General features: G+C 43.9%; 1 protein-coding gene across 1 annotated transcript; it reads left to right on the forward strand.

Moving 5' to 3' along the window:
* The first annotated feature begins 5,374 nt into the window (after window positions 1–5,374).
* LOC123500684 lies at window positions 5,375–6,859 on the forward strand. The gene is made up of 3 exons (XM_045249335.1): window positions 5,375–5,412; window positions 5,535–5,797; window positions 5,910–6,859. The coding sequence occupies exons 1-3, from the start codon at window positions 5,375–5,377 to the stop codon at window positions 6,857–6,859; spliced, it is 1,251 nt and encodes a 416-aa protein (XP_045105270.1).
* Window positions 6,860–10,977: the final 4,118 nt, after the last annotated feature.

Raw genomic sequence — 10,977 nt, forward strand, 5'->3', positions numbered from 1 at the left:
TATGAAGATCCTCCCATCTCTTGTGTAGCACTGTTGAAAGAGACTACGGTTTTTTCCTGATATCTAGGATTGTGGTGTATATGGTGCGGCGTTTAGGTGTGAGGCTCTCATTTATGTAGAGGTTAGGTTTGACTGTTACACAGGCCTCCATGATCTCAGCTTTCTTAGATCTGTTCAGGAGTTTTACAATTAGAGGTCTGGTTTTGTTTTGGTGTTTGGAGCCCAGTCTATGTGAGACATTTATGTCTTTGTGTTCTATGTTGATATTCAGATTGTCTTTGATGGTTTTTACTGTTAGGTCTGTTGTATTTTCCATTTGATGTTCATTGGGGAGTGCCGGACCACTAATTATGATTGTGTCCCTCCTCTCATATTGATCAATGTCATCTAATTGGTCTTCAAGTTTGTTGACTTTGCTTTCTAGAGAGGAAACTTTACTCTGCAGTGTGTGTATTGTCTGGTCTTTTTCTTGCATGGTTAATGTCAGGGCTTTGACAATAATGCTCACTACTGCTTTGCTTTCCTGAGAGAGAGTTTCGAGGTCGCCAGAAATCAAGTCCATTATAGTGGTTTGTTGGTGTGGTGTGGTCACTGCTTGGTTTGACCCAGCAGTCTCCTGACCCTGCACTGCCAGGCCAGCGGCCCCCTGACCCTGCACTGCCAGGCCGGCAGCCCCTGGGCTTTCATTGTTTGTGGGATTTTTTCTGGTGCCTACAACCATGGTGTGGATATGTTTATGAGGCAGTATAAGTATGTATATACACCAGAAAAGGCTAACTAGGTGGCGAAACTGGGTTTGTTTACATCCACGTGGATACAAATATTATTGGAACATCCTGGAGGCAGGGGCAGGGGGACTTATTTCTCCTTATTTCGTGGTTACATGTGCAGTAAATACCTTTTGTATGGTGTAGATTAGGTCAGTGGACCACCTGGAACAGCCAATATCGTTCCTAGTTTGCTGTGATTATTGTGGTGCTGTAAAATTAGAAAATATTACAGAGCGTCTAGTGTTGTTGTTGAATGCGCGCCTCTCTCTCTCTCTCTCTCTACTAGAAATTCTCAGCACTAGGGACATTGAAGTAAGCAGGTTCATTCCCACATATGATGGTTTCGTGGCTCTGCTAGTTAATGAAAATCATGCAGACAGCCTCTTCAATGCAGATTTTAGGCAGCAGCTTGAGTCTCATGGTTTTCGTTCGATCATGCCCCCTGAATTAAAAGCAAAAAAAAAAGTGTTATCCTTCCCAGAGTAGAGGATGTCATTTATGAAAAACACATTGTAGATATCGGGGAAGAATTGCAGAAACATAACTTGTGGATTGAGTCTGAGAGTATTGTAGATATATATAAATTCCCTAAGTCACCAACACTAAAAATAACATTTTCACAGACAGCCCTAGCACAAAAATGTTTAGCAAGTGGCATGAAAGCTTTTGGCATCAGTATAACACCACATATGATACAACAAGAAACCTATATCCCAGTAAAGTGTTGTATGAAGTGCTATACATTAGAACACCATTTCACCAGTGAATGTCCCAAACCTAAAGATTTCAAGATTTGTTCAGAATGCAGTCAAGTGGGCCATGTTTGGCATCAATGTCAAAATGAGATAAAAAAAATGCCTTAATTGCAGTGAAGCTCATAGTACCATGGCCATGAAAAGTAAAATAAGAAAAGAAAAAATAAGAGAAAAAAGAGCTGAAATAAATAAAAGGCAAAAAATGAGCTACTCAACAGTCATTACTCCCTCTGCAACTGCCACTACTATGTCGAACTTCCAAACACCAATGATCACTAAAGAAGAAATACTAAAAATTCACGTATGTGCTGCCCACGCTCAAAACCAGGAACAAAAAAGGCCAGGCTCATACAAATATGAATTTAACAAAATATTAAAGGCAAACAATTTACCAACAATAATAATCCCTGATGATGAGCCAGAATCAACCATTTCTAACACACAAGTAGCACAACAAGATATAGGTGCAATGGCTGCTGAACCATCTAACTTAGGATCGGAAGGAGAAATAAAAACATCTAAAGTAACTAGAACACAAAGCACTGAATCTCTTTCAGGAAAAATCATTGATTCTGATGAAATAGTGATAGCATTCTATACCACAAAAGAAAGAGGCTGGCCAAAAAATTTCTCAAATTGTGACCTACTATCAGGCATACAATAAAAAAAATATAAATGGAAATATACTAATAACAAATACACTGAAGATCAAATCCTACGGAAAATACGCAGTGGTGTAATAAATCTAGCTAACTCAAATTGCTGGATCGCATTAGATAATGATGAATTTAGAAAACTTAGACCTGGCTTAAATTTGGACCGTTCGCCACCGGAAACTAGAGATCTGCGCCGGAACAAAACCACCCCACGTTCAACCAACATTTTAAAAAAATTATACAACATAACGTTCTTAATTGGAAAACAAATAAACAGTCTTTAATAACAAATTATTTAAGTAATAACCTTGATCTGATTTTGATTAATAGTCATGGCGTTAAATCAAATGAAGAATTAAAAATACCATGCTACAGAGTCTACAAAGTCAATTATAGTGAATCTATAGCGGATGAATCTGGAATTGCAATTAAATTTGGTGTAAAACACAAACTTTACGATGACTTTGATACTGACTTTTTAGCTGTAGAAATTGAAACAAGTCTTGGCCCCATAATAATTGCAACTACTTACTTACCACCCAGACGTCATTATCTACCATATACAGATATGCACAAACTCTTAAATAACTCAATACCAACATATATCATTGGAGACTTCAATGTAAGACATACCAACTTTGGCAATAGGGAAAATAATAACGTAGGGAAAAGTTTAACAAACTTAATCAACCAAGGTAAGATCTGATTCATCTAGGCCCACATTTCCCAACCTTCTACTCCCAGAATTCACGCATTAATCCGGATAAAATATTTTCTAATAAACACCATTATTTAAATTGTATCTGCGAACCCGGCGAAATTACAACGTCCGACCATCTACCAATTATTTTTAAACTCTCTACGAAACCATTCATAAAGGTAAAAACTAAAGTATATAACACACACAAAGCTGACTGGGATATATTCCAGCATAACTTAGATTTTCAAATAAATGTATCTAACTTAGAGGGTTATACTACAGAGCAATTAGAGATTGCAACTCAAAAATGGTTAAAGGCTATTAAGAATGCTATGGATATAGCAATCCCTAAAACTAGTTATCAATATACATATTAGTTAAAAACAACACCAGAAATAACAAATCTAGAAAGACAATATAAAACATTAAAATAATTTGCCGAACATTTCGGAAGGACAATAGAACTTTATAGAGAACAGCAAATAATTAAGACGGAATTAAAAGAGAGATGTAAAGAATCATACAATAAAAACTGGGAAGACAAAATTAACCACATATCTGATAACAGCAAAAACAGTAAGGATTTTTGGAGTAAAATACAAGTATTAAAAGGCAAAAACACTATTAACACTAATTACTTGAAAGATCAAGAGGGAAATAAATACTTAACAGACAAAGAGAAATGTAACTTATTTGAGAAAGCCTGGGAAAGTGTCTTCAAAATTTCGGAAGAGGAAGAAAATTACTTTGATAAGAACCATTCAGAACATATAGATCGATATATCAACATACACAATAATAGAGTTAAACCGTTCCCTTTAGTTGCTACAAACATATTAAATACCGAAAATAACTACACAAGAGAAATTACAACAGAAGAAATTAAAATGTTTATTAAACGAACAAAAAAGAAAGCTCTGGGATCAACTAAAATTAACAAAATTATACTAGAAAACTGCACTGAAAAGACACTTGAACAGTTACAAAATATTTTTAATGCATGCTACTCTGTTGGCTATTTTCCAGAGTGTTTCAAAGTGGCAATCATTAAATTCATTCCCAAAAAAGACAAAGCACCCACAAATCCTATAAATTATAGACCTATCTCTTTACTTTAAGTGCCTGGGAAAATTTTTGAAAGAATAATACAATCCAGATTAAACACATTTCTAGCCGAAAATAATATACTTAAAAATAGGCAACATGGTTTAAATCACATAAAGGGACACATACAGCCATCACCATTACATATGAAACGATTGCTAATGCCCTCGCAGAAAAGAAACAAGTATACATGGTACTCAGGGATGTCGCAAAAGCATTCAACAAAGTTTGGCATAACGGCTTAAAATATAAAATCTTAAGATTAAGACTACCTGACATTCTGGAAAAAAATCTTATGTAATTTCCTTGTCAACAGAAAGGCAATAATATATATTAACAATGACTTCAACAAAGACATAAATTTATTAAGTGGTGTACCTCTAGGAAGCGTGTTATCATCAACGCTGTATACTTTGTACACAAATGACCTACCTTCACCTGAATTTGGCTGCATTGATACAATGTATGCAGATGATGTGACCCAAATTATTACCTCACCAAGTAAATCTAAATTGATGTTGAAAGTAAAGGTAGAACGGGAAATAGAAAGAATATGTAAATTTGAAAGGATGTGGAAGATTAAAACGAACGAAGAAAAATTAAAAATAATACCAATTGCTCAACTTAAAAATAAGAAAATTAATGTAAACGGAAAATAAATCGACAAAAGCAAAGAGGGAAAGCTTCTTGGATTACATTTAACAACACGTGGATTTGTCAGCCACATTACCAAAACAATAAACAAAGCAAAAGGCATTTTGTCCCAATTAAAAAGGTTTAGTAATTTATCCCCGAAAACGAAAACAACACTGATAAAAACACTCTTAATACCCTTAATTACTTATCCATCAATACAACTTTGTGTGGCCTCAGCCTCACAAAAAAGGAAAATGCAAACCATTATAAACAAAGCAGTAAGATTTATTCACTGCAACGAGCAAGAACAATTAAATTCACATGACTTACATATAAAGTATAACATTACTCCATTAAACATAATTAATTATCATAAGGCCTTAAACGCATGGGAATCCATTAAATTAAGTGAAATTGAACAATATAATACACTAATAACTGAACATGATAAAATGTACATTTGGTTCCCTAAAAGCAGTACTATAAATACAACGGCGCAACCACATGCTATTATAACATACGAAAAAAAAAAAAAAAAAAAAATATTACCAGTAGCACAACTTAAAACTAAGCGAAAAGGAAGTATTCTGGGGAAGCACAGTTGGATGGCGGCGGAACATTGGACACCGCCAGTCGTTTTTTTCTATATTTTTGGTTATGGTTTTCTTTTCCATTTTTTTTTCTTCTTTTTTTCGAATTAGGTTGTGTTTATTTTTTTTTTTTTTTTCGAATTAGGTTGTGCCTAGTGGCCACATGTCTTCGCCGCCACCATCTGACTACCCCGAAGACGAGTAAGGGAGACACGTAACGGGTAACGCTGAGTTCTTGAACACAGGACAGTGAGTCCAGTGTCTCGGGGCACGTAACGAGCAACGCCTTGCATCTGAAAATCCTCTGTCGTCTTTGCCGGCAGTGACACCACGAGTGTGCAGCGGCTCCAAGCGCAACAGAACAAAGCCGTTCGCCTCATTCTTGGAGCTCCGACCTGGACTAAAGTCAGCAACTTACAAGTCGAGACTAACATCGCCCCTGTAGAGGTCCGAATCGCCAAGAATGTGGCCACCATCACTACCAAAATATTGACAAAACCAGGGTATAGAAAGACACAGGATAGACTGAGGACAGCAAAAACACAAAGGAACCAGCCTGCAGGCCAACAGTGGAGCCGCAGCGCTAGTAAGTCACTGGAGAGATACGGCCTCAGCCATGTAGCTACCCTTGGCGAGGACCGCCAAAGCGACAACTACAGCGTGCCACCTCCTTGGACACCACCCCTTGCTGTCTTCAGCTACAAAGTGCCCGATGCTCAAAAACGCGACATTACGGCGAGAAGAATACATGGAGAACTCTCTATTGCCAGACTCGAAGGACACACCAGTGTACTACACCGACGGGTCGAGAGATCAAGACACCGGCAGGAGCGGCGCTGCCTTTGTTCTCAGAGGAGAAGAACACGCTTGGCGCCTCTGCGATGGCTGCAGCAGCCTCCAGACGGAGTTAGCTGCGATTTTTCAAGTCACGGCCCATGCACTACAACAAGAGACCACCACGATAGTCATACACACCGACTCCAGATCTGCAATAGAAGTTCTCCAGCGGCAAAAGATACGAGACAACACGCAACTAACTACCAGCATTCTCGGCAACCTGCAACATCTCCAGCGTCAAGGAAAAGCCATCACCATTAACTGGATACCAAGCCATGTTGGTATCTTAGGAAACGAGACTGCCGACATCGCCGCCAAGATGGCCGCCATGAGAGCAGACGTTATGATGCACATCCGGCCATCGCTATCAAGTCTCAAAGCAGCAGCGCGCAAGTTGGAACACCAGATCAACGACACCAGGAACAGAATAAATGCCGAGGAAGGATCAAGAAGCTACTCCTGGTACCGGGCAGTCACAGGAACAAGAAGCCTCGAGGTAGCAGGAGACACCCCTAGGACGACGAGGGTCCATCTCCACCGTCTACGCCTGGGGTACCCTTGCAACTGGCAGCTGATCGACAGAGTCAACAGAGCTTGCAGCCACTGCCACTTCACCCCGGCTGAACCGCTTCTACATTGGATTGTTGAGTGTCCCCTGACACAAGAACTTCGACAAGCCCTGCATCTCCGAGATCACGACTCCGAATCACCAGAAGCAAGGCCCGCAGCCATACACCTTCTCAGAAGAATATGGGCCGAGAAACCCTGCATCCTCCTCTCTATGCTCAAAGACCATCCACCTCCGCGCTAGATAGCTATCTAAGAGTTAGCGAGGCTTCTGTCCTCTTTAGCTACGGGCCGCTCCTTGCATAAGGCCCGAACACATTTGTATATTTCACTAAAATTTAGTTACCACTCTGTTTAACACATTTGTATATATTCACACTAAAATAGCTCATAGTTACCACTCTGGTGCACAAACTTTGGGTGACCGTCTAGCTTTTTCTTTGCATGTGTTTTGTGTGCGTTTCGTTTTTTTGTGAAGTGCAGTGCAGTGATGCGTTTTATTATTAGTGCAGTGCAGTGCAGTGTAAGAGGATGACTCTTGTTCGGTGTCGGTGTGGTTAAGCACCGCTACGGCGGTACGGATCTGGATGGGTGACCGCCGGGAGGACGGCTTGTGTGTTGTGTGGTGTATGTTCAGTGCAGTGTTGTGTGTTTATTCCCGTGTGCGGTGGATTGCAGTGCATTGTTGTGTTGTGTTGCGTTTCTCCGTGTGCGGTGGTATTCGGTGCAGTGCTATGTTGTGTTGTGCTTTCCGTGTGAGGCGGATTACAGTAGTGTCGTGTTTTTCCGTGTGAAGTGTCCGTGTGTGTCTTTTTTTTTTACTACGTCTATGTGGTGTGCAACATGGGCCGAGTGAAAATAAAGCACCCCCATCCCTCGGATGTAGGGGTCAGGAGGACCCTGCTGGGCATCCTGTCTCCCGCAGTGATGGTCACTAAAGTCATTCCAGTAAGTGATGGTATTGTGATCCTCACGCTTACAGACAAGGATGCTGATGCCATTTTTCAGGATGGCATGCCTGAGCGGCTGGCTGCGAAGGGATTTAACCCCGTGGTTCCCCCCGAGATAAGGTCCAAGCGATCAATTATTTGCTTTGCTCTGGACGAACTTGTGTACGGGAACACAGCTGAGTCCATTGTCGAAGAGATGGAACTCCGCCACGGCTGGGCCAAGGTGGACAGTGTGTACAAGTTCCCACGCTCCTCCACCGTCAAGATCATCTTTAAAGACGCTGCCGTGGCCAAGAAGGCGTTGATGGAAGGGCTCAATCTCTTCCATATCCACATCCCGAGCCATCAAATGAGAGAAGAGGTGTTCACCCCGCTTTTGACCTGCAACAGGTGCAACACGGTAGAGGAACACCCGACAAGCAGCTGCCCCCAGCCGGCAGGTTTCGTGCGGTGCTCCGAGTGCAGCATGGAGGGACACTCGTACAAAAACTGCTCTGCCGCTGCTAAGAAATGCCTCAACTGTGGCGGGGACCACAGCGCCAGGGCAATGCGTTGCCCCCGTCGCAAGGAGGCCCTCAGGAAGAAAGAGGAGGCAGCTAGACAGGCTCGGGTAAGGCCTGGTGTCTCCTTCGCACAAGCTGCACAAATGGAACCGACCCAAGTTCCATCTGGACCTGCCACACCCGACCTCTCCAAGTCTCTGGCTGGCATATTATGTGTTTTTCATGCACATATGGCCAACATGTTCAGCAAAGGCTGCTTCCAGCAGTTCCTCTCGACCAGCCTGGCAGAGAATGAGCTCCCGGACATGAAGCTGCCTCCCCCGCCACCCATATCGGCTCCAGAGGGTCTCATAAAGGCTATCTCCGGAGTCTTTACCGACTTTAACCACGCCACGACGACAGAAGCCGCTGCCTGTGCCCCAGCCGCTGCTACCGCTGCTGGTCCAGACGACACCTCATCCGTTGCCTCTTCCTGTCCCTCCCCATCCAGCAGTGAGGACGCGGACGGCTCGGACCGGGAAGAAGAAGAAGAGCACGACGACATCCGGTTTGGCTTTGTTGCCAAACGCAACAAAAGAAGGCTTCCCGCTTCCCGCAGCGAATTTGACCACAGCATACGGCAGAAAACCTTGCTCCTCAGCCATACCGGGCCAATGGAGATGGATAACAAGGTCCTGGATTTTGTGAGAGAACCTGGCCTCCTTGCATTCCTGGACTTTCAACTCTAATGAGGACTACGAGAGAATCAGGCGCGACCCCCAACAACTCATCGGGGACTTTCTTCTCGGTAAACTCCCTTCTGCACGTAAGTAATGCCACGACTACGAGTAATCAAACACAACGTTCTTTCCTGGGGTAACCGTAAGTATGACCTAACTAACACTTACAGACATTACGACCCTGACGTGATCCTAATCAATAGCCACGGGCTGAATAATGAAACCAGACTCAAAATACCAGGCTTTCGAGTTTACCAACAAAATTTCAGCAACGCACTAAACGACGGGGTAGCTATAGCCGTTAAAAGCAAACTGCGCCACAAAGTCGAGGATGATTTCTTATCGGAGACACTTGCAATACACAGACCGACACACCAGACGGACCCATCATTATTGCAACCAGCTACCTCCCCCCACGTCGACCATACTTACCTCACCCATATTTTCTACGTCTATTTCGAAGACAGACACCAGTCCTTTTAGTTGGAGACTTAAACGCACGACATACTAACCTTGGACACACTACCACAAACCAGGTTCGTAGAGACTTGGTGGAATACTTCCGACGACAAACAGCATGCCACATTGGCCCTCATTTCCCCACCTTTTTCAACCTTATCACATCGTCTTCTCCTGACATAGCTCTGACTAACAGAGCCAATTTCCTCGACTATTCCCTCACACCAGGATCTCTGACGTCCAGCGACCATATACCTATCATACTGGACATCTGTACCTCCCCCTTACTAGTCCCTACTCCCCAGACTTTTAAATACCACAGGACTGACTGGGTCGCATTCAAAGGAGACGCCGCTTTACAGATGACGGATCTTCCTGACATTGCTTACGGCTCCCTGGAAGACATCGACGACGTTCTCGACACCTGGATGACCACGGTAAGGACTACTGCTGACAGACACATACCACAGGCGACATACAAGTATAGGTCTGCCCTAGGCCTTCCGGACTACGCAGCTGCTTAGAATTCAATTCCAGGCACTGCGAGACAGGGCAATGCTAAGAGGGTGGACCCGCGCTGATTTTAGGCGGTACAACCAACTAAAGGTTGCACTGCAAGACTCACGCCGGACTGAGGCCCGAGAACACTGGGGAAGGAAGTTGGCAGGCCTAGCGGCCAACTACAAGGACCCCAGGAAGTTTTGGCGAGAGCTTAAGTGTCTCTCAGGCAAAACTTCAGGACCAGACAGTTATTTGATAGACGCAACGGGAGACAAAAAAATCTCTAACACTGACAAAGAACAACTATTTACGTCAATTTGGGACCGCATTTACAGGGAAGACTACGACGATGACTTTGACGACAACGACAGTGTGCTGGATTACATGGCTACTGCAGTGCAAAGGACCCATCCTTTTGACAGCGCTGACCCGGCCCGTCTGGCCGGCACCTCGCCTCTGGACTGCGTTATTTCCGCCCAGGAACTGGCTGCCACCGTCAAGGGCGGTAGGCCAACCTGTCCTGGGGGAAGTAAGATCACCAGAACTATAAATTCGTATCTTCCAGATTCTGCCTTTACCAGACTGCGGGCAATCTTCAACGCCGCACTCTCTGCAGGGTACTTCCCTGACGGATTCAAGCAGGCTGAGATGAGGATGATCCCGAAGGCCGGTAAAGCTCCGACTCGTCCGGAGAATTACCGTCCTATCTCGCTGCTTGAGGTACCTGGGAAGCTACTAGAAAGGGTCATCACCTCGCGCCTACGCATCCACTTGGAGTCCGGTAACCACCTTCATCCAGCAGAGTACGGCTTTAGGAGCGGCAGGGGAACTGTGCACGCCATCGCACTGGCAACGGAGACCATGGCCCTCCACCAAGCCAACAGGTCCCGATGCAACTTGGTACTGCGGGACGTGAACAAGGCGTTCGACCGAGTATGGCACTTAGCCATGAAGTACAAGATACTTCACCTGGGTCTGCCTGCCCCGGTCGAGCGCCTGCTTTGTGACTTCCTCTGTGACAGGACGGCGAGGGTGAGGGTTGGGAGCCACCTAGGCTCCGCTTTCGCCCTCGCTACGGGAGTCCCGCAGGGAAGTGTACTCTCGCCCACCCTTTAAAGCATCTACAACAGCGACTGTCCTGTCTCAGGCGCTGGAATTAATGTACTTTATGCTGACGATATTTCACAGGTTGTTTACCATTCAGGCCGCTCCAGTAGAATGGCGAACGCC

The sequence above is a fragment of the Portunus trituberculatus genome, unplaced genomic scaffold, assembly GCF_017591435.1.
Source record: "Portunus trituberculatus isolate SZX2019 unplaced genomic scaffold, ASM1759143v1 PGA_scaffold_468__1_contigs__length_18973, whole genome shotgun sequence".
NCBI lineage: Eukaryota > Metazoa > Arthropoda > Malacostraca > Decapoda > Portunidae > Portunus > Portunus trituberculatus.

Bases quoted from the DNA above. Each gene is read 5' to 3' on its own strand.
- LOC123500684 (XM_045249335.1), top strand. From the start codon at position 5,375: ATGTCTTCGCCGCCACCATCTGACTACCCCGAAGACGA. The intron at 5,413-5,534 runs GTAAGGGAGACA...CTTTGCCGGCAG, and splicing joins TCTGACTACCCCGAAGACGA to TGACACCACGAGTGTGCAGC. The intron at 5,798-5,909 runs GTAAGTCACTGG...TGCTGTCTTCAG, and splicing joins ACAGTGGAGCCGCAGCGCTA to CTACAAAGTGCCCGATGCTC.